Genomic DNA, 23641 nt, shown 5'->3' on the forward strand with positions numbered 1-23641 from the left:
TCCCTTCATCCTTTTGAACAATTTGTCCATAACTTTTTCAAAGACTGATGATACTTATACCAAACCAAATGGCATCCCCCAAAAGAGGAAGATGGCCTCATGCGTTTTAAAAGCTGTACATTTCATACAATCCTCTTCCAACTCTTTTTGATGACATGATGAGGCCATATTCAATTTTGAAAACACCTTTGCACTCCAAAGCATTGTGAGCATTTCATTCATGTTTGGCAATTGGTGCTGTTCTATTACTACACACTTATTTAATACTCGGAGATCAACACATAAGAACAGTTCCCCTGATTGCTTCTTCAAAACTACTAAAGGAGAAATCCATTGTACACTACCAGCTCTTTCAATCACTCCCATGTGTGCAACTTCCCAAGCTCCTCCTTCATACCATATCTCAATACTAGAGGTATAGTATGCAATTTAACAGCCAGAGGCAGACTTCCTTTTTTTTAAATAATCTGTTGTTTCATACCTTTGACTTTCCCCACCACTCTGGTGAAAACCTTTCCAAACTTTATACATACTGTTCCACCCGCATGCAAAACCTGTTCAACCGTGTTGGAATCTAATCTTATTCCCAAACTTTTTTGGTCACGCCACCCCAACAGTGTTGCACCCTTACTTTGTCACATATTCCTTGCCTTGTGCATTCCTTCCATTGCATTCTAATTAGGCATTTAACTACCCCCACAATTCCATTTTGTCCAGATTATATCCACCTGGACTTACATCTGGCTGTAACACATTTTTCACATCACCCCCACGTCCCATTCGTAAACATCCTTTGACATGAGAGAGATTTTTGCTCCTGAATCTGCCATCATGGACACAACCTTCACCTTCACATTAACCAACACATACAGACTTTTGCACTAATTTTCGTCCACTCTTTGTATAACATTTACAGTAATTACTTCAACATGACAATCCTCTTCTTCTTCGGATGAGCACTGTCCATCCTCTGTCACATAGAGTACTTTCTTCTGGTTGAATTGAACATGTTTACAACAGTTAGCAAAGTGACCCCATTTCTTGCACTTGGAACACACCACCTTCCGTCAACGACACACCAGCAAAGTGTGACCTGCTAGCACACCTAAAGCATAGTTGATCCTCATCCTTTGGTACTTTTGTGTGTTTCCCTTTGTTTTTGCCACTTCTTTTGGTGAGCCTACTTACCTTTTGTTTCTTCTGTTTCTCATAAATGTTCAACACTTCAGTGTGCATCTGTGTGCACTCATGGACTTTCATATCTTGTTGTTCTTGCACTGCTGCACCCACCATCTTGGATTCATCTGTGTGCGCTCATGGACTTTCACATCTTGTTGTCTTCCCACTGCTGCACCCACCATCTTGTATGCATCTGTGTGCGCACATGGACTTTCACATCTTGTTGTCTTCCCACTGCTGCACACACCATCTTGTATGCATCTGTGTGCGCACATACACCTTCAAATCTTGTTGTTTTTCCACTTCTGCACCCACCATCTTGTATGCATCTGTGTGTGCTCATGAAGTTTCAAATCGTGCTGTTTCTCCACTGCTGCACCCACCATCTTGTATGCATCTGTGTGCGCTCATGGAATTTCAAATCGGACTATCAAACATGCTGTTCTCCACTGCTACAGCCACCATCTGGTACTTAATTTGTGTGTTCTCTCACTCACTCACTCTCTTCTCCTCTTCTACCCCTCCTTATGCCTCCTACTACTCTCCTCCTTTTATGTTCACAAAACTTACATTTTTCCTCTCACTTCCTTGCTTTGTTTCGCCCTGCCTATCCCCTCTTCCCTATTATATTTATAGCTCTTGCATCATTGCAATGCCCGGCAGGCATGTACAATAATTATGTCATATGATGTATTCAGTTTGTATACCTTCTTTTCCTTGTTGTACCTCCAAACATATAGCACTTGTCCATTCTGAATGTTCCAATGCCTATTAAGAATGTCAACTCTGTTTGCTTCTCTCTCCCTCCCTGGGTTGGAGCACTTTGAAACGCTAGTTCTAGTGTACAGGCGCTATATAAATGACCAATAAATAAATACATTAAATAAATATTATCTTGACTCTCTGCCTTGACCAACTTGGCCACACATGCCACCGAATGTTCAACACGTTTTGCAATGCCAATAACCTCTTCCAGGTTAGGATCATCTTTCAACCAGAGTTCCTCCCTAATCTTATTGTTATTACAGTGAATCATGAATTGGTCCCTAATGTGCTCATCTACGGAATTACCAAACCTACACGTCAATGCTAGGTGACATAGGGCTAGTAACGTATTCCGCCACAGACTCTCCATTTTCTTGCATTTGTACGCCAACATTATATCACTCTAGGATAGTACTTGTTTTAAGGTTAAAATGTTTATCCAACTTGAGGAGAGCCACATCAAATTCATTGCTGGGAATCACCATAGCAAAAACCATCTATATCAGGTAGCATCTCAAAAATATAGATGAGGTAGCATCTTCAAAATACGCTGTCCCTCAGATCCTAAAAAAAACATCATAAGGACACCTTCCTGTTGTTAGAAAAAGAATTCCCACAAGCCGCCTTGCTATACTATAAAAAAAACGTTCTTCCATTAGCTCCACTTAACCTTGACATTACCAGGCAAAGCCATGAACATGGATGGGGCAGGCACCCCAGGCATGGCCACTGTTACAGTATGTTAGGATGCCTCTTCCAAATGTCCTCATCAAGCTCACACTTCTACTGCTCTGGAGTCTTATTTCCTTTTTGAAGCAATAAGCCCAAACATAAATAGGTACTGGGATGGGTATGCACACGCAGAGTAATCAAGTAATCACAATCACACAAGGCTACTGTGACTAGGAAGAGGGGTGCAAGTAAAAATGATTGCTTACCCCTCTTTCAAGATGGCCGCAACAGGTTACACATGCATATGGGTCCTTTCTTCTAATAACCCCTTGCCAATGTTTCCTCTGTATGCTGTGTTTCCACAATCGGAGCCAGCCCTCCTTTTTGCACCTCCTGCGCTACAGGGACCCCCACAGTGGTTCGTCTTACTTTTGTGTCCGCTCCGATCGGGGAGTACACCACGATCAAACCTGAGGCTTGCTGCATGATGGTTGGATGCATAGCCACCTTCCTCCTCTGCACCTCGACCACGGCACGGCTCGTTCACTCGTTCAGCGGCTGTCTGCTCTCTGGGCCATCGGACCGCCCATTCCTCACACTGTGGTGCCTCCACACATCTGGTCTTTGGTTTCCTTCTATGCAGATCGGCAGGGAGCAAAACCTGGACACAACAAGGATTTCTCACAGGCCCACGCTGCACTGCTGGGGGGGTTTGTGCTCATCGCCATTATGAAGAAGCAGTCATTTCACAGGAGGGTAGAAGAAAACACCTTTATTTGCATACTTATCTACACAATGACCCCCAGCACAACCTCCTTGCTCCAGCTCCACTCCTTCAATTACTATTCACAGGAACCTATAATACAGTTCCTCTGTAAACATTCCTCACCAAAGTTCCACATTGCACATTCCAAGAAACTTCACAACAAAGACATACAGAGCAACTATGACCTGATTGTCCCGGACTGGGCCAGGAGGACGTGGTACCAGGACCTTCTGAATATGGCCATCTGTCCTCAACATCGTCTTCCTGAGAGGCCAGATCTTCTCTCTCAGGAGAGGGGACTGGTTCTTAACCCGTGCGTATACCGGCTTAACCTGCATGCCTGGCTTCTGAAAGGCTAAGGTACAGGGAGTGGGACCTTTCCGGAAGACGTGATGGAGGTGTTGCTCTCGGATAGAAAGCCAGCAACAAAGCCTCTATACTGCTGACGCTGGACAATGTTTTGCAGCTGGTGTAGAGCAGATGTGGGTCCCTTATTATACAACATCTCAAGGGTGTTGTCTTTTCTGCTTCCTCTGGCAAGACAGGGCCTTCAGGTCGCCACCATCAAGGCATATTTAGTGGTGCTATCCATTTTTAAGCACATGCCAGAACAAGGATCATATTTCATGGCCCACTTGATGATTCAGTTTTGAAAAGGCCTGACAAACACCTTCTGTCCAAATCCCTTTGTGGTGCTGTTATGGGACTTGGACCTGGTGTTGGCATTCATTATGGTTTCTCCATTTGAGCCATTGCATTTATGTTCTCTCAGACTTCTTTGGACAACAGCCCTCTTGGTCGCTATTTCCTAACCTGTGTGAGTGAATTGTAGGCTCTGTCCTGTAAGCCACCTTTTAAAGTCCAAAAGTCGTATCAGAGTTTCACTTGTCATAGACAATTTGTATGCCAGCTTTATATCTACCTCCTCGTCTATCTAAGGAGGAAGAAAGGCTGTATAGGTTCGAACCAGAAGGGCTCTGAGTTTTTACATCACCAGTTATACCGGCTCTATAATTGGCAAAGGAAACTATTTCAAGATGGTTAGTGCTTTGTGTTTCTAAATGCTACACTAGAGCAGGTAAGCAAATTCCTGAAGACTTCAGGGAACACTCGACTAAGGGTTTGGCAGCTACTTCGGCTCCTCAAAGAGGAATACCTGGAAAGGATATTTGTCAGGCCACTACGTGGTCTTCCATAAACACGTTCGCAAAACACTATTGCCTGGACACAGTATACACAAATGAGTCTCGTTTTAGCAGGGCCGTCCTACAACAAGTGGTGACATAATTGCCATAGAGTTTGCTCCTTCCCTCCTTTGTGATGTTTTACTGCTATGCAAGACTATCTAAAATGAGGAATTATTGGGATCACACAATCCATTAGAAGAACAAATTACTTACCCCTGGTAATGTTCTTTCTGATGGGTGTTCCTCCCACGGATTTCTCATCTCCCGCCCAGCCTACCTTATATTTATAGAGCTTCCTCGTATGATTTGTCGATGACTCTCTCCTTTAATGGTTAAGCATCCACTACTTACCTCTAATCCCTAAAGCGGCTATGCATGGGGAAAAAATTATAACTGAGGTAATAGGCCGCCAAACGTGCTTTTTGTACCAACGTCAAAGTCACATCCAGTCCCTATGCCGACGACTCGAGGATCCACGACGCCAGACCACAAGGTGCCCCCTGCTGGGAAAGATGCTGAGAGTGCTGCAAAGAAGGAGAATATACCTAAGTTGAGGAATACGTGGGAGGAACATCCACCAGAAAGAACATTACCAAGGGAAAGTAATTTGTTTCCCTCTGTGTCCCTCCACGGTCTCCGGTGGTTGTGATTACTAGGCATGCTGGTACTTGCAGTTCCCAGATAAAACAGTAAAATATTGGGCCAGCATCAAAGCAATAAAGCATTGGAGGATGGAAAATGGTAGCAGGGGTAGCAATCATGACACAAACAGGGAGGCAGGTACTGGAGTCCTCCCAACTCCCCCACCCCACCTCTTGACCAGGACTGGCTCTGGTAAAAACCCTGGGTGGCCTTGTGCCACAGATATGGATGGCTCCTTTTTCCCCCTGATAGAGGCAAGTCAAAGATCCTGTCACACATCCTGCCTGGCCACAATCAGTTCACCACTTTTATTGTAATTTGAATATTGAGCTCATTTTTTCTTCCATGCAGCTAACCCAACTACACCCAAGACTTAGCCTCCTCAACATAGCCACACTTTTAAATTCTGGCAGTACTGACTTGGCCCTTCATCCTTCAGAATTTGATAAACTGATTACTTTGAAGATCCTCCTGCTACCTATCAACCAACCTGTGGAACTCACTGCCCAAGTGCCTTCGCACTGAAAAAGATTACTTATGAGCTCATAGAAGTGTGGCGGTCTAGAATTAAGGGTGCCGGTAGCAACTTGCCGGCTCCCATTCCAGACCGCCACACTACAACTCTGCATGTTGGGGCTGTTGCGGCGGCAGGTCTGACCTGCCGGATGTAATGGCACCTGCCCGCAGTGTTTTCACGGAAGCACTGTTAGCAACAGTGCTGGTGCTTCGGTGCCCCCATTCCCATGGAGTTCTCTTAGACTCCCTGGGAATGGGGATTAGCATTTTCTGTCACCTGACTTCCCGATCCGCCGGGACTTGTAATGTCCCGGAGGCACCAGGAAGTCAGGTGCCGGATTTGGTGTTACAGGGACAGCGGCAACCCGCCAGTAGCACTGACGGGTTACAGCCGTCCTCGTAGTGAGGCCCTAAGTCTTCTGAAAATCTCTCAAAATCTGTGTGTTGACTAGACCGCAAAAGACAAACTAGCATTGCAATTTCTAAACAATGGACAGAGCAGAATATTCAATCTTGAGCCACCAAAGGGTGGGGCTGTAAGACGTAACAGAACCATGCAGACGAAGCAGCATGGTTTTTCCACTCCCAAGGGATGGACCACTCAGAGTTTTAACAACATAACAGCCGTCACAAATCTGGACACATACTGATAGAGAACAACCCTTGCAAACCAGGATGAAATAGACTGGCCCATTTGGATCAGACACACTGACATGCAATTCACATGTGCCCCCCACTTAAATCAAGAACACCTTGGTGATCGGAAACCCAATTGTGTCAGTCTCCCTAATATTTTCTTCCCATCACATAAGACACTTACACCACCACACAATCACCATTAAATGGAACCTAGAACAGTTACACCACCTCTTGAGAATGCATAACAACACAATTTGAACTCTTCTGATTCCAAACCACCCTAAAATTCGAATAGGATTCACCAGGAGCCCCAAAGCCCCTCCTTCCCCAACTTTTCAAATTCAAAGCACCTCAGACTGCACACAAAATATAACACACACAGCAGATGTATTCCTTCTAGCACCATCCCAACCAGATGATAATTGGGGAGCAGCTCTGAGCTCATCCAATGTCCTTCTACATCTTTACCTCTATCACATACTGTGCCCCTGCAAGGGGCTCTCCCACCACTGTCATCAATAGGTCTTGAGTTTTCCCTTCCAGATAGAAGACATAGCCAAGTATCAATGCCACAAACCACATAGAACCATACCAACATTTTAGTACCTTCCTCTCCCTTAGAATTACATCCTCTTCTGTTTTGGCAAAGCTCCACGCCAAAAGACCACCACAAATTTAAGAGATGCACTATATAAGAACACTTTTTGTTACATTACATTACCATTACATTAAGTAATATTAACACTTATCATGATCCAGGTAGGTGACGCAACACTCCCCCATTGGTAAATTTCAAGGCCATACGAGCCGGTATGGCTCGGAAATCTAATAAAAGGCCCATAAATCTGCCAATGAGATGGAGAGCTGCATAACTCCCCAGGTCACTGCTGCAGGCCAATCAATGGAAACAAGCAATAAAATAATTGTAAAAGTAAAGCCTGGGCATTTTTGGGACAGCCATTCTGCAAATGTAGAACATGAGTTCACATTTTAGTCTGTGTATTAACTTGATTCAAACCCTTTTTTTTGCCATAAACCTACTGTGAAATTGTATAATGTCACCTTTGTTAACAAGTTTGGTTAAATATAAGTTTACTTAAGACAGCTTGGCTGTTGACCCTTATTTAATGTGCCACCACCCCATACCTGTTGCTCTATTTGTGGACCCTGGTTTTCCCCCTTAATTTCGAACGGTAGAGACACAACTGCATCCGAGAACCGTGGTCTGGACAACAAAAATCGTAAGGCACCAATGAATGATTTTTCAAAAAGTTGGAGGCATGTCCACAATGTTGCAAAGTATTTTCTTATAAGAATAACAATGAATCTGCCTCTTGTGAAACTTTTAACTCATTAAATAGGCTCATAACAGATCACCACTCAAGGAACCTGTTGTAAAGACTTTGATACTTGTTATGATTGATTGAGTATTGGTCTGACTATGTAAATCACTTTTTTTTTTTTAACAAAAATGGATTGTCTCCTGGCACTAGGTGAACCTGACTATGGAAAATCGTATTGACATCTTCGCTGCTGTCTGGCCCATCTTCGTGAAGGCTATGAGGAATCTCAGCTCTGTGGATTTGAAACTGTGGCTGGAGCAGAGACTGCCTACATACCTTACCTTCCTCACCCCAAATCAACTCAATGTTTCAGCTATAATCATAGCAGACTGCCCTGCACTCAGGAATCTGTGAGTATTATAGTTTTAATGTTACATTTCATTGCAGGAACCATGGTGCAGTAAGCACTGATGCTCGTTTCTACTTTACTCTAGTTGCATATTCAGGAAGAAACGGCAAAACATTTCTTGTGTTTCTCCTTTCCATGGGCCTCTGGATTCTCCCATTGAAGCCGTGGATGCAATGTCATTTGTGGAGCATGTATAGAAGCATCGGCACAGTCAATAGTTTAGGCCTTTGTGCAGGAATTCTGTAGACAAATGCCATCTTGCCATGGTACTACATCATTTTCCAGGCATTGCCATATCTCCTTGTACTTGCATCATATGATGGTTAATGAAATACTGTTCCTATTACTGTCACCAAAAGCCCAGGATCCACTGCCAGGTTTTGGCCATCAAATTTCCACAAATGATCATACTATTTCCAGGGAATACTATCAGATGACCAGGTACTCGCACCACAGACAACTATTAAATGTCTAGGTGCACACAAACATCATTTGCCAGAGAACACAGACCGTGGGCCTCATTACGAGTCTACCGGTCCTGGAATAAGGGTGCTGGTAGCAACGAACCGGCAACCTTTCTGGACCGGCAGACTACAACTCTGCTTTCCAGGGCCTCAAAGCCCGGCAGGTCTGACCTGCCGGGCGCAACGGCCCTGGAAAGCAGGGGTGTCTTGGCAGCACCGGCACCATTAGCAATGGTGCCGGTGCTTCCCAGTCCCCATTTCCGTACTGGACTCCACAGGAATGGGGACTAACCTTTTCCGGCGCCCGATTTCCTGATCCGCCAGGACTTGTAATGTCCCGGTGGCACCGGGAAGTCAGGCGCCGGAAACGGTGTTACAGTCCGGCGGCAACCCGCCGGTAACACCAATACTCAGTGGTATAAATGAGCACACATGAGACCACGACTGTGCAACCTAGGGCTGATGCAAATGTGCCTAAGGATAATCATCAGAAGCAATCTTGCAGTGCGGTTTGCCATACAAATCGACAATTAATCAATGAATAAATATATCAATATTGATTTCTATACTTTTTAATAATAAAGGAAGCCAAGACCCGGAATCATTGCAGTTTGCAAAAATAAATGGGGTCCTGTTCGAAGGTTATTTATTCATAAATTCATTTATTTGTTGTTTCCTATAACATAACCCGTCAAGATATATCACCTCTAGTTGCTTTGATCAGGTTGGTGACATAGCCTGGCCAGAAAAATTACTGGACATACCTGTTGAGTGTGTTGCTATATATTGAGCAGAGCTCTGTGTAAAGCACAGTAGGAGTTTTTGGGAATCAGGCATATTATGGCTAGCTTCCCTTTTTGGGTGTGCAGATTTTTATTTGCTTTCTAGACTGTAGACCTTTGATGTGGGTTCCGCTGTTCACGTGTTAGCCGTTCAATACTCCAGTTATGCTTCTCAGACAGCAACGAGCAATGAATCGAAAATAATAAAAATAAAAATGGATTCTTGTTCCAGTAGCCAATGTAGATGCATGTCAGTTTTGCGTACCAAAAATGAGAAAAATTGAACATTAAACTCTCAAAAAAACGGAAACCTACTTAAAAAGAGATTGTGTCAACTTTTCAGTACCTAATTCTCAAAAGGTGCCTAATTGGTAGCTCTACAATTATTCAGGTTGTGGCTTGGTAACAATTCTTTATCCAGTTGTGCAGGGAAAAATATTACTACCAGAATCAATAATAATTAAAGGGAAATATGTTTTTTTATATATATATTGTATGTGTGTGTGTGTGTGTGTGTGTGTGTGTGTGTATAAATTCACAGTAGAACCAGAAAATGCATTGCCTTATCATAACCATTTATATTTCTTCTCTTTACCATCTTTACAGAGCTCAAGTTATGAATTATACATACAGCCAACTCAACCTCTTTGACCCAAAATCCATGTTCCAGTATTTGCTTGCATTTCACAGAGGTACATTTTTTTTTTAGACAAGGTTGACAAAGAGAAGAGTACATAGACACACTCCAATTTACTCTTTTCCACTCTGCTCCTTGAACAATGAGGAACTGGCTAATAGTTCTGCTACTCTATGAAACTGCAGTGTACGTTTCCCTTGCAGTGGTGTCTAATAGTACAGTGTGCGGCGGTGGGAGGGGCGTCTGTGGGTGTCTATGGTGTGTGTGTGTGTGTCTGTGTGTTTGGTGTGTGGGGGTGGTTGTACCATATTATGAATGATGTGTTTGTGTTGTATGGAATTCCATTTTGTTAATGGTGTTTATTTGATGCTGGTTCTTCTTATGGTTTTACTAGAAAACCCTGCTGGCTACAACAGTTGGGGCCATGTGGCCTGACTGATATTTTTGGAAATCCTATCACGGTGCACTGAGTCCACTGCCAAGGTATGAATACATATTAAATTGCATCCAATCCCTCTTCATCCCTCGCCACTGCTGAGCCTCCCATTACAAGTCAAATAATTGAATCACTCACATACATATTTGTGTGATTCAAATTAATCCGGGAGGCAATAACCAACAGACTGATAGCCAAGAAGGTCTTAACCACAAAAGAAATGACAGCCCATTGCAGACAAGCATTGGAAAAGCTAATGTTTTTAGCTTTTCTAAAGGCAGGCATGATCCCTGATTGATTGATTTTTTTTTTTACATTACAGCTTTTATGTATATTGCAATTTTGTACAAATCATCGTAATTAAAATGAATTACAAGTTACTAACTAGCCTTTTCTTTACAAAACAGAAAAATAACATTACTGCTAGTCAGTAGGGGGTTTTGAAGGAAAAAAGATTTCAATTCGTTTGTTTTTTTTGGCAAAAACTGTTCATAGAAACACCTGTCAAAAAAAACAGGTGTCGATCAAATGACATAGAACCCTCTCTCACAACCATGTTGCTGAAAGGCACACTTGCGAAATAGCTGCAATTAACCCATCACCTCCAACAGCTGCTTTTACAGTTAGAAATAGCAGTTCTAATGAATTGTGTCCTCCCACAGATTTTTCATCTTAGATATTCTTTCCTGCCATTATCAGATCTCTGAAACTGTTTTCTCTCAGCAGAGGGGCACTGTGCGGCTCGGCATCGGACGTGGCGGCAGCATAAATATGAATGGCACACTGCCCCCTGTTACCTTAGTTCCTTATTTCTACATGCCCAACACGGTTCATGGGAACACCATTCGACGGCTCTGAGAATTTTGATATCTGACACACTTCTGAAATTCTTGAAATTTGTTGACTCCGAAACCAGCGGGTTTTAAAAAATGTTGTGATTGCGGCACCAAAATCTCCATGACCAACCCGCACAGAATAGGTTTGTGGTGCCTCAGTGCCAATCATGTAGTGGCGGATTGTGGCTCATGTCAGAACATGATCCCTAAAGCCCTAAAGGAGAGAACATCCAAATTGGCACTCGGGTGCCCAACTTCAAAGTCACCCAGTACGACAAGACTGCAGAGCAAATTGGACAAGGGCAAATGGTCCGAGATAGAAAGAGATAGAGGTGGAGATAGATAGGGAGAAGAAACGTTCCAAAAAGCACTGTAAAAGATTGCACTCAAGGAGTGACTCTCACCATTCAACTGCTTCAGCAGAAAAGGGAGAAGAGTGCTGCTTGAAAATGTTACAGGTCTTCAAGATAGCGGGTCGACTCATTTTCTCCTCCTCAGTGAAGAAAACCATGGAGCCCACTGTGCCCGAGAAAGCCGGAAGGACCTCGAAGCACCATCATCCTTGCGCACCTAAGAGCTTGGGATCCGTAAAAGCCTCAACAAACAATCAAGAGCTCTCAACGTCACCTTGTCGGCAGCATAGTTCTTCGACACCCGTCAGCTCTGCCGACTTTGACGGACCTCTTGGTTACAACAGTCGATATACCCTCGACTTAGAGATTCATTCCAAAGTCTAGAAGGGATCACATGACCTCTTCACAGGGCATCTCCGATGAAGATGATGATCCAATCCCTTACAGATTCGAGCCCTTATGTCAATCACAACTGCCTGAAGAATTCAAAGATGAAGAAAATAAACAGGCCGATTTAGAATCCATTTTAAATGATGCCAGTGGTCTTGACACCTCCCAGATGATTGGTTTCCCCCAGGCTGATCCTCAAGGTCACCCGAATGTGGCATACACGAACATGATGGCCAAGGTGTCCGGTGTCTTGGGCTGAGGTCCTCCTGCACAAAAGATAATAGAATGTGACTTAACTGACACTATACACACATAATGCTATAAATAATCAATTCCTGGAGCTGTGGAAAACTCCCTGCTTGTGGACAGCAGTCCATAAGGATTTTGTACGAAAGTACAAGTCTGCATCCTCCGACCCAAAGTTCTTCACCATACATCCCACACATGATAACCCTGTTCTTCAGGCAGCTACTGTCAACACTAAGGTGAGTTCTTACCCTTCTTTATCACCCCCAGACAGGGATGACAAAAGGTATACGCTCCGGCCAAAAAAGCTTTGTAGTATGGCCTTAAAGGCGGTTAATGCCTCTTGTGCACTTGCTAAGTATGCTCATACTTGATGCCCTATCATATCTGAGGCGGCAGAACATATCCCTGTAGGGGAAATGAGGGAAGGCTTCATGAATATTGTAGAAGATGGAAAAGAGGTGACCTGTGAAGCCCTTCAATCAGTGATTGACACGGCTGATTGTGTTGGAAGGGCTATCACGATGAGTGCTGTCCCAAGAAGATTTGCTTGGTTAAGGAAATCAAGTTCTGTGCAGGATGTGTAGTCAAAACTCTTGCCATTTGATGGGTCCCACATATTTTGACCAAAGGCTGATGGTACCCTGCAGAAATTGCAGGCCTCTAAGACCACAGCGTATTCCTTAGGAGTAGCTGTAAGTCACAGTGGAAAGGCAAACTTATTTGGGATTACAGCTACAGCCAAAAGGGAAAACAAACTACTACCTGCTAGGGACAAAGACGATTATTTTCATACAGACCATCAAGAGGTAGAGGTGGGAAGTCAACCCAGGCTGCCCCCACCTCAGTGCCTTCCAGTGCCGCAAAACCACTTTGAGTACTTCTGCCATTCCAGCCCTGCTTGGCAGCGTCTGTTACACCATTTTGCAGTGCGATGCACTATCACCAAAGATGCATGGACATGGTAGGTAGACTCTCAAGGAAACTGCCTTTCCTTTTGACTTCATCTGCCAGACTGCCCCCATCTTTTATGATCATCCTCTGTTCCAGATCCACTGCTCCAGAAAGTTTGCCTCTTTTCTGGCGAAGGGTGCCATAGAGCTAGTACTGGTACAGGAAGGAACAAAGGGAGGGGTGTATTCCCTTTATTTTGTAGTCTCAAAAAAGTAAGGAGGTCTGCAACCCATCTTGGACCTGAGACACTTGACCAGGTTTCTCAGGAAGGACAAGTTCAAGATGGTTACACTCTCGCAGACAGTCCAGGCCCTGGACATTCAGGATACTCACTTTCATGTGCCAATGTATCCAAAGCACAGAAAGTACCTGAGGTTTGTCATAGGCGATACCCATTACTCCATGGTTTGCCTTTTGGGCTCACCTATGTCGGAGGGGTTTCACGAAACTATTGGCGGTAGTAGCGGCCAGTCTCAGGAAAGGGAGGATTCACGTATTTCCCTTCCTAGAAGATTGGCTAATCAGGGAACAACCCCCAGCTCAAGTTCTGGACCACCTAGATCGCACCTGCTACCTCCTCCACAGACTGGGCTACTCCTGCAATTTCAGGAAGTCTCAAGTGACACCTTCCCAATGAATTGGTATGGTCCTGGATTAAGCCTCAGTGAAATCTTTTCCTCCTGAGGACAGGGCTCTACACATTAAACAGATGGTCACCAATTTTCAAAATGCCTGTTTCTGCCAGTCCTGGACTTCCTGCGGTTTCTCAGTCTCATGGCATCCTGCATCTTCCTGGGGCTGGATGCCTGTTTGAGAATGAGATTCCTCCAGTGGGCCCTCAGATCACAATGGTCACAATTCTCAGGCAGCATCAAAGACTTGGTTCAAGCCCCAGCAGTCGCACAGGATTTCCTGTGGTGGACTCGCAAAGGAGAACGTGATGGAAGGAGTGTTATGATATGGGTTGAAACAACGAAACACAATGGACACAGGAGAATAATTCAATGGCTCTCGTAAAGGATACGGGCTGGTGGTAACAAAGGATACATTCGATGTCTTCTTATCTTGTAAGATGACAGGTAGGGCGTAGTGTATCAAAGGGAACCTTCTAATCAATGTCACTCTCTGACTAGTAATTTAAACAGTCAAAGAGAGCTATTGGTGAGAAGGGCTTTTGAGGACCAAGATCCACCAGGCTGTTAATGAGAGGAAACTGATTAGAATGCTGGTAGATAAGAAGGGCAATAAAAACCTAAGTTGTAAACACTGACCTGGATGTACGGACAAGGAAGTCTCTTTAGATGGTTTGAAGGGTCCGAGGATACAACGACCAGGAAAGGGTAGTAAGGAATCTAACCCGGGCGGAACGAGGGCCGCACTAGAGACGAGTTGGTGCACACAGGAAAGCGTCCAGAGTACAGTGCACGTGTGGGAGAGAAGAGGAATCCTGGTCCAAGAGCAGCAAGTCCTTATGCGGTAGAAGAGAGGCAGAGCGAGACTCAGTGAGTCTAGATTGGCTGAGGCAGTGCGGGGCTCTGCGGGTCTCTGCGGGATCGTGGACAACTGGAGCAGAGAGGTCTCTGCAGGATCGTGGTGAACTGGAGCAGGGAGGTCTCTGCAGGGTCGTGGGGAACTGGAGCAGGGAGGACTCTGCAGGGTCGTGGGGAACTGGAGCAGGGAGGACTCTGAGAGTCTAGAATGGCTTAGGCAGAGCGGGACTCTGAAAGTCTGGATTGGCTGAGGCCGAGCGGGACTCTGCGGGATCGTGGGAAACTGGAGCAAGGAGAACTCTGAGAGTCTAGAATGGCTTAGGCAGAGCGGGACTCTGAAAGTCTGGATTGGTTTAGGCAGAGCGGGACTCTGCGGGAATGTGGAGAGAAGAGCCACGTAGGAGCGCGGTTAGCAGCTAGCTCAAGGAGGAGCTGTACTGTTGCCGGGAACTGCGTAGTAACGCGGAAGGCAACCGCACCTCGAAATGAAAGTAGCGTCTGCGAGAAAGTAGCAGAAACAGCTCCGGAACGCGAGGTAACAATAACGATCAGAAGCGCTGTTGCAAGGCTTCCGTCTTGCTAAATAGTGTCAGCTGACTTACGTCTGACCGACGCACTGACGAAACATGTCTGCTGGTCATGTGACCTTTGCATTAGCGTCTCCCGAACAGCTTCCATTGGGTGTAGAACGGTCTATCCGTTCTCAAGGCTGAGGAAGCAAGGAAACAGGGATGCCTGGGTTTAGTAACGGACCCGGATGGGGAGGCAGGCATGACAGTGCCATCCCCCAAAGGGCGCCCCACACCCCTTGCCGCATGAAAACGACGTAGCAAAACAGGAGCATGGATGTTTGACACAGGTTCCCAGGATCGATCTTCCGGACCGTAACCCTTCCAGTCAATGAGATAGTGAGGGATTCCGGCCAGCATTTTCATACCTAGAATGGCACGAACCTCATATTCATCAGTGCCTCTCACGGAAACTGCCAAAGGCCGGACGGGCAACCGGGTTCTTGAGGAACAAGGCTTGACCAAGGACACATGGAACACCGGATGTACCCGCCAGCGAGCGGGTAGGTCCAGCCGTATAGCAACGGGGTTGATCACTTGCGTTATTTTGTACGGCCCAATGAAACGAGGCAGTAGTTTCCTTTTACCCGGGATCTTCAGGTTTTTGGTAGACAACCAGACAGACATACCAGTTATGTATTGTGGGGCAGTCGTCCGATGCCGGTCAGCATAGTGTTTGGCACTGGTTTGGGCCTTCAATAGATGCCCCCTTACTCTGGTATGAAGGGTGGCCAGAGCTTTCAATTTGACAGTTGCCTCAGGTACTGTGTCGGTAAGCTCCAAGTCCGCAGGGATGGATCGCGGATGCTGCCCATAAAGAGCATAAAACGGGAACATACCCGTGGAGGAATGACAAGAATTATTGTATGCGAACTCGGCTGCCGGTAACAGCGAGAACCAAGAAGACTGGTATTGGAGACACAGACAGCGTAGGTATTGTTCCATAGTACCGTTAGCCCGTTCCGTCTGCCCATCGGTTTGAGGATGATAAGAGCTGGACATGCGATCCTCCATAAGCAGAGCCGACGTTAAAGCTTTCCAGAAGCGAGATGCAAACTGCGAGCCCCTGTCAGTGATGATAACTGAGGGCAAACCAAAGAACCGAAATATGTTTTTTAGGAACATATCGGCTAGGATCTTAGCCGTAGGAATGCCTTGGCAGGGTATGAACAAGGCCATTTTAGTAAAATAGTCGATTACTACCCAGACTGTGTCGTAACCATGGACGGAGGGCAGTTCGACTACGAAGTCCATGCAAACCATAAACCATGGTTTGTGAGGAATCGGTAATGGGCGTAGTAATCCCATAGGTTTACTCAGTGAATTTTTGCATTGTGCACATAAGGCACACGACGAGACGTAATCCACGACATCTCTGGACATTTTGGGCCACCAGCACCATCGTCGTAGAAGCTCTAGCGTTTTCCTTTGACCCGGATGTGCTGCTATCAAGGAATCGTGACCCCAATGTAAGGCTTTGGTACGCGTCTCCTCTGTCGGTAGGTATAAAAGCCCGTTCATGAACGGAAGACCGTTTTTCACATTAAGACTAAGGTCATGTACCTCCCGTTGGTTATGCGTTACCCAGTCTAGGATATCCTTTTTTAATGAAGGTTGAACAGAACAACCACAGATCACATGTTCTGCCAGTAGAAGAGGTTTGGTACTGTCTTCATTGTCCACCCTAGAGTGCAGACGGGATAATGCGTCGGCTTTAGTGTGTTCTCTAGCAGGTCTGTAGGATATGCGGAAGTCAAACTGGGCAAAAAACGAATGCCAACGGGCCTGGCGAGCCGTAAGGCATTTCATGGTTTTGATGGCCTGTAGATTCCGGTGATCGGAGTAGACAGACACCGGGTGTTTGGCACCCAGAAGGTGGTGACGCCAGGTGAGCAAGGCGTCTTTGACGGCCAACAGTTCCTTCTCGGTCACCGTGTAGTTCTTTTCGTATGGGGCTAGCTTGCGAGAGAAAAATGCCACCGGATGTTCCACCCCGGAGTCCTTGCATCTTTGAGAAAGGATTGCGCCTATAGCCTGATTAGAAGCATCCACCTCGATGATATATGGTGAATCAGGATCCGGATGCTGCAGGACCGGAGCCGTGGTAAACGCCTCTTTGAGTCGATCGAATGCCCTCTGAGCCTCCGGTGTCCAATGGAATGGATTTTTTGGGCTGGTCAGTGTAGTCAGCGGTACCACCACTCTTGAAAAGGAATGGATAAAACGCCTATAAAAGTTTGCAAATCCCAGAAATGATTGCAAGGACTTGATAGAGACAGGAACTGGCCAGTCCAGGATGGCTTTGACTTTGGATCGACTCATTCTGACGCCATGGCTGGTAATATCATACCCCAGGAACTCCACCTCTCGGGAATGAAAAACACATTTTTCTGCTTTGACAAAGAGGTGATTCTCTTTGAGTCTTTGCAGTACCTTGGATACATGCTGTATGTGTTCTTCTAAGGATGCTGAATATATCAAAATGTCATCCAGATATATGACCACGAATTGATCCAGGTAATCGCTGAATATATCGTTCATGAAGAACTGAAAGGTCGCGGGGGCGTTGCACAGGCCGAAAGGCATGACGAGGTACTCATATAAACCATATCGGGTTTTGAAGGCGGTCTTCCACTCGTCGCCTGCCCTGATCCTTACTAGATTGTAAGCACCCCTCAAGTCCAATTTAGTGAAAACCACTGAAGAGCCCAACTGATCTAACAGAACGTCGATCAAAGGTAGGGGGTACTGGTTCTTAACCGTAATTGCATTGAGAGCCCTGTAGTCAATGCAGGGTCTTAAGTCCCCTTCTTTCTTAGGGACGAAAAACAATGGAGACGCTGCCGGGGACTGAGAAGGACGAATAAACCCAGTCCGGAGTGCATTATTGATGTATTCCCTCAGGACAGCGTCTTCCTGTATGGTAAGGGAGTAAACACGACCAGTAGGTGTTTTGGCTCCGGAGACCAATTCGATTGGACAATCGTACTGGCGATGTGGCGGCAATACCTCAGCCTTGCCCTTGTCGAACACGTTGGCAAACCGTTGGTATACCTGAGGTATCAGTGACCTAGGAGACGCCAGCGCGTTTATTCTTGACAACCCTTCGAGAAAAGCCAAGACGGGTGCATCATGAACCCCACCGGAATCCAAGAAGCAGTTTTCATTACAATGATCCGACGGATACTGGATATGACCAGTGACCCAATCGATCACAGGATTGTGTAGTTTAAGCCAAGACAGACCCAGAATCACTGGATACTGGGGAGCCGTGATTACGTCAAAGACCATCTTCTCAGTGTGACCGTCAGGTAAGGATACGGTGATAGGTAATGTTTCCTCTGTTACCAGACCAGAAGACAGAACAGAACCATCATCTGTCCTAACGGACCCAGGTACCGTTTTCGTGGTCATAGGAATGTTTGACTGCCCGGCAAAGGCAGTATCCATGTAGCTATTAGTTGCACCCGAGTCTATCATGGCTTGGGTCTGAACGGTGATGTCGTTGAAACTTAAGGACACCGAGACTGCAACGGAAGCATTCAGTGACAGAGCGGAGTCCGTTCTGGTACCCGGCATAGGGACTCCCGCTATTGCCGAGCTTTGGCGTTTCCCGGCTTTTTTGCCGGTCTTTTCGGGCAAGCAACCAGTAGATGCTCCGCTGAACCGCAGTACATGCATAGGTTATTCCTGCGACGGTTTTCTCGCTCAGCGGCGGACAACCGACCCCGAATGGCACCTATCTGCATAGGCTCGGGTTCACCAGAAGAGGGCTGAGAAACTCCTGGAAGATTCGGTATGGACAAAAAGGGTTTCTTCTCGCCCTTTCTGGCGGTTCTCCGAGCATCGATTTGTAGTACAAGATCGATCAACTCCATGTATCCCGATGGAACAACAGGGACTGTCGACAAGGCGTCTTTCAATTCCTCCGACAGTCCTTTATAGAAGACTGCGGTCTTCTTGTCTTCTGGCCACTGTGTTTCCGCGGTCAACTGATTGAATCGTGCGAGATAGGCCACTAATGATTGGCTACCCTGTTGTAGATTCAACAGTTCCAAATCGGTTGCCTGAGTGGAATATCTCATGTCGAACACCCTGGTCATAGCTGACAGCAGTGCATCGCAGTCATATAAAAGAGGGCTATTGGTCTCCAACAAAGGGTTTGCCCAGGCTGCAGCAGTGCCCCCCAAATGCGACAATACAAATGCTGCCTTGGTTGTCAAATCCGGAAACGAACTGGGTCTACACAAGAAGTGGAGACGGCACTGATTAACGAACGTGCGATAGTTTTTTGGGTCTCCCGTAAACCTTTCAGGTGGAGCCAGAGGGAATTGGGTTGGCATCAGTACCTGGACGGATTCTCTTTGTGGTGCAGATGCACCCGAAGCGGATGCAACGGGAACCGGGACAGTCCTTCCTTGTGAGGAGGCATGTATGGCGTCCTGCATTACGTCCATACGATGACGCATTGTGTCCTGAGCAGTGATCATTTCCTGTCTTAAGTCCGACACCAGTTGGGTGAGGACAGACAGGGGATCTGACTCTTCCAACATGGCTTCTGATTCTGTTATGATATGGGTTGAAACAACGAAACACAATGGACACAGGAGAATAATTCAATGGCTCTCGTAAAGGATACGGGCTGGTGGTAACAAAGGATACACTCGATGTCTTCTTATCTTGTAAGATGACAGGTAGGGCGTAGTGTATCAAAGGGAACCTTCTAATCAATGTCACTCTCTGACTAGTAATTTAAACAGTCAAAGAGAGCTATTGGTGAGAAGGGCTTTTGAGGACCAAGATCCACCAGGCTGTTGATGAGAGGAAACTGATTAGAATGCTGGTAGATAAGAAGGGCAATAAAAACCTAAGTTGTAAACACTGACCTGGATGTACGGACAAGGAAGTCTCTTTAGATGGTTTGAAGGGTCCGAGGATACAACGACCAGGAAAGGGTAGTGAGGAATCTAACCCGGGCGGAACGAGGGCCGCACTAGAGACGAGTTGGTGCACACAGGAAAGCGTCCAGAGTACAGTGCACGTGTGGGAGAGAAGAGGAATCCTGGTCCAAGAGCAGCAAGTCCTTATGCGGTAGAAGAGAGGCAGAGCAAGACTCAGTGAGTCTAGATTGGCTGAGGCAGAGCGGGGCTCTGCGGGTCTCTGCGGGATCGTGGACAACTGGAGCAGAGAGGTCTCTGCAGGATCGTGGTGAACTGGAGCAGGGAGGTCTCTGCAGGGTCGTGGGGAACTGGAGCAGGGAGGACTCTGCAGGGTCGTGGGGAACTGGAGCAGGGAGGACTCTGAGAGTCTAGAATGGCTTAGGCAGAGCGGGACTCTGAAAGTTTGGATTGGCTGAGGCCGAGCGGGACTCTGCGGGATCGTGGGAAACTGGAGCAAGGAGAACTCTGAGAGTCTAGAATGGCTTAGGCAGAGCGGGACTCTGAAAGTCTGGATTGGTTTAGGCAGAGCGGGACTCTGCGGGAATGTGGAGAGAAGAGCCACGTAGGAGCGCGGTTAGCAGCTAGCTCAAGGAGGAGCTGTACTGTTGCCGGGAACTGCGTAGTAACACGGAAGGCAACCGCACCTCGAAATGAAAGTAGCGTCTGCGAGAAAGTAGCAGAAACAGCTCCGGAACGCGAGGTAACAATAACGATCAGAAGCGCTGTTGCAAGGCTTCCGTCTTGCTAAATAGTGTCAGCTGACTTACGTCTGACCGACGCGCTGACGAAACGTGTCTGCTGGTCATGTGACCTTTGCATTAGTGTCTCCCGAACAGCTTCCATTGGGTGTAGAACGGTCTAGCCGTTCTCAAGGCTGAGGAAGCAAGGAAACAGGGATGCCTGGGTTTAGTAACGGACCCGGATGGGGAGGCAGGCATGACAAGGAGAACCGTTTTGGCAACCATGTCTGGAAGCAACCGTTGCAACAGGCGCATCACTGATAGGCTGGGGCGCTCACCTCAACGGGATGACGCTGAGTGGACTGTGGTTCCTGGCAGAGAAAAGACTGCACATAAAACTGTTAGAGCAGAGGATGATTAGACTGATGCTGATGTCCTTTTTGCCCTCCATACAAGGGAGGACTGTCCTGATAATGAGAGACAACACACTGGCCAGGCACTACGTCAACAAGAGAGTTGGTATGGGGTCACTCCCCTGTGCAGAGAGGCAATACAGCTCTGGTTCTTGGTGTCACAGAACAAGATCTCCCTGTCGGCAATTCACCTGGCCAGGAGGGAGAATACGATGGTGGATGCCCTGAGCAGACACGGCTCGGTCTTCCACGAGTGGGAGCTGTGCCAGGAAGTCCTCCTGGAGATCCTTACCCTTTGGGGAACCCCTGTAGGTGTATCTGTGTCCAGTGTGAACAAGAAGTGCAAACCTTTATGCTCCAGAGAATTTAACCAGAGAGGAACACTGGGTAACACATTCTTAGTGGATTGAAACTTCCAGCTTCTGTATGCATTTTTGCCGATTCCCATCATCCACCAAGTGATCAGTAGGTCGAAGAAGTATGCAGCAACCATGATCCTGATTGCCCCAGATTGGGCTAGCAGTACGTGGTACCCAGACCTTCTGGACATGGTCATCTGTCCTCTACAACGTCTTCCCCAGAGACCAGACCTTCTTTCTCTGTAGAGAAGCTTGGTCTTTCACCTGAACATCCACATGCTCAACCTGCATGACTGAAAGGCTAAGATACAGGAATTGGGACCTGCCGGGAGATTTTATGGAGGTGTTGCTTCGGTTAGGGGACCAGCAATAAAGGCTCTATACTGGTGCTGTTGTAAGACGTTTGCTGGTGCAGACCAAATTATATGGATCCGTTTTTGTGTGACATCTTTAAGGTGTTGTCTTTCCATCTCACCAGGCAAGGCACAGCCTTCAGGTTGCCACTGTCAAAGGCTATCTGAAGCGCTGTCCATTTGTAAGCACACACCCGATCTGGGGTCGAACTTTACAATACCTTTGGTGATGCATTTTTTAAAAGGACTGACAAACACTGTGACCTTGACTCCTTTTGTGGTGCTGGTGTGAGATTTGAATCTAGTTTTGACTTTATTTATGGCTTCCCCATTTGAGTTGATGAGAGGCTCCTCACATTGAGGACAGCCTTCTTGGTCACGGTATCTTCCGAACCTAGGGTGAGTGAATTTCAGGCCTCGTCCTGCAAACCTCTCTTCACGATTTCTTCCAAAGATAAGGCGACACTTAGGGTGTGCCCTTTGTTTCTACTGTGTGTGCAAGTTTCACTTATTGCAAACCATTTGCTTACCAGCTTTCTACTCCTCCCCCCATCCTTCTAAAGAGGGGTAAAGACTACAGAGTTCCGACCCAAGAAGGGTATTCCGTTTTTTTATAGCTAGAACAAATAATTTCAGATCGGAAGACCAACTCTTCATTCGCTATACTGGCCGGAAAACAGGCAAGAGAGTGACAAAGCAAACAATGTCCTGGTGGATTGTACTTAGTGTTTCTGAGTGCTGCTATGGAGCGTAGAAAGAGATGCCTGAGGGCTTCAGAACACACTCAACTAGAGGCATAGCAGTACCTTTGGCTCTTCAAAGAGGAGTACCATTTGCCAGGCAGCAACATGGCTTCCAGCCATACGTTTTTGAGACATTACTGTCTGGATACTCCATCAGCTAATGAATCGTGCTTTGGCAAAAGCAGTTCTTCAACATGTAGTAACATAACTGTCGCAGAGTTCACTCCTCCCACCTTCTTTGATATTTTATTGATATGGGACTCTAACTAGGATGAGGAATCCGTGTGAGGACACAATCCATTAGAATAATACATTACATAGCTCCGGTAATGTTCTTTCTGATGAATGTTCCTCCCACGGATTCCTAATTGCCCTCCGAATTTTCCCCCAAATCATGGAACTCCCTCCTATGGTCTTCTCCTTTAACACTTTAAGGCACCTCTCTCTCTCTGTCTCTCTCTCTGTCTCTCTCTCTCTCTCTCTCTCTCTTTCTCTCTCTCTCCCTCTCTCTCTCTCTCTCTTTCTATCTCTCTCTTTCTCTCTCTCTCTCTCTCTCTCTCCAGAACCCCAGGGTGGCTGAGCATGGGAGTAAATGATAAATGAGGTCACAGGGAGCCGTGCGTGCCTTTTATATAGATGTCAGGTCCAGACACAAAGCCATCAGCACTGAGGATCCTCATCACGGAGCTGCACAGTGCCGCACAGTGCCCCCTGCTGGGAGAAAAAAGTTTCGGAGATCTACAATGACAGGAAATAATATCTAAGATAAGGAGTCTGTGGGGGGAACATCCATCAGCATTAACATTATTGCTTTGGGAAGGCATGGTGATAAGGTATGCATGTTGAAACCGACGTGGTTAAAAAGAAATAAAAAGGTTCAAGGGCATTTCTTGAAATGACCATGTTTTCTCATTAATAGTTTTTTCATTGTGTTACCT

General features: G+C 46.3%; 1 protein-coding gene across 1 annotated transcript in view; it reads left to right on the plus strand.

The window, feature by feature from the left end:
- Nucleotides 1-23641, plus strand: part of LOC138568695 (uncharacterized) — a 1243988-nt gene that overhangs the window by 262207 nt on the left and 958140 nt on the right. The window contains exons 63-64 of the mRNA XM_069646472.1: nt 7860-8059; nt 9911-9996. Of these exons, the coding sequence (XP_069502573.1) occupies nt 7860-8059; nt 9911-9996 (286 nt within the window). The remainder of the gene's footprint in view (nt 1-7859; nt 8060-9910; nt 9997-23641) is intronic.

The sequence above is a fragment of the Ambystoma mexicanum genome, chromosome 2q (assembly GCF_040938575.1).
Source record: "Ambystoma mexicanum isolate Mex_15411 chromosome 2q, UKY_AmexF1_1, whole genome shotgun sequence".
Classification (NCBI taxonomy): domain Eukaryota; kingdom Metazoa; phylum Chordata; class Amphibia; order Caudata; family Ambystomatidae; genus Ambystoma; species Ambystoma mexicanum.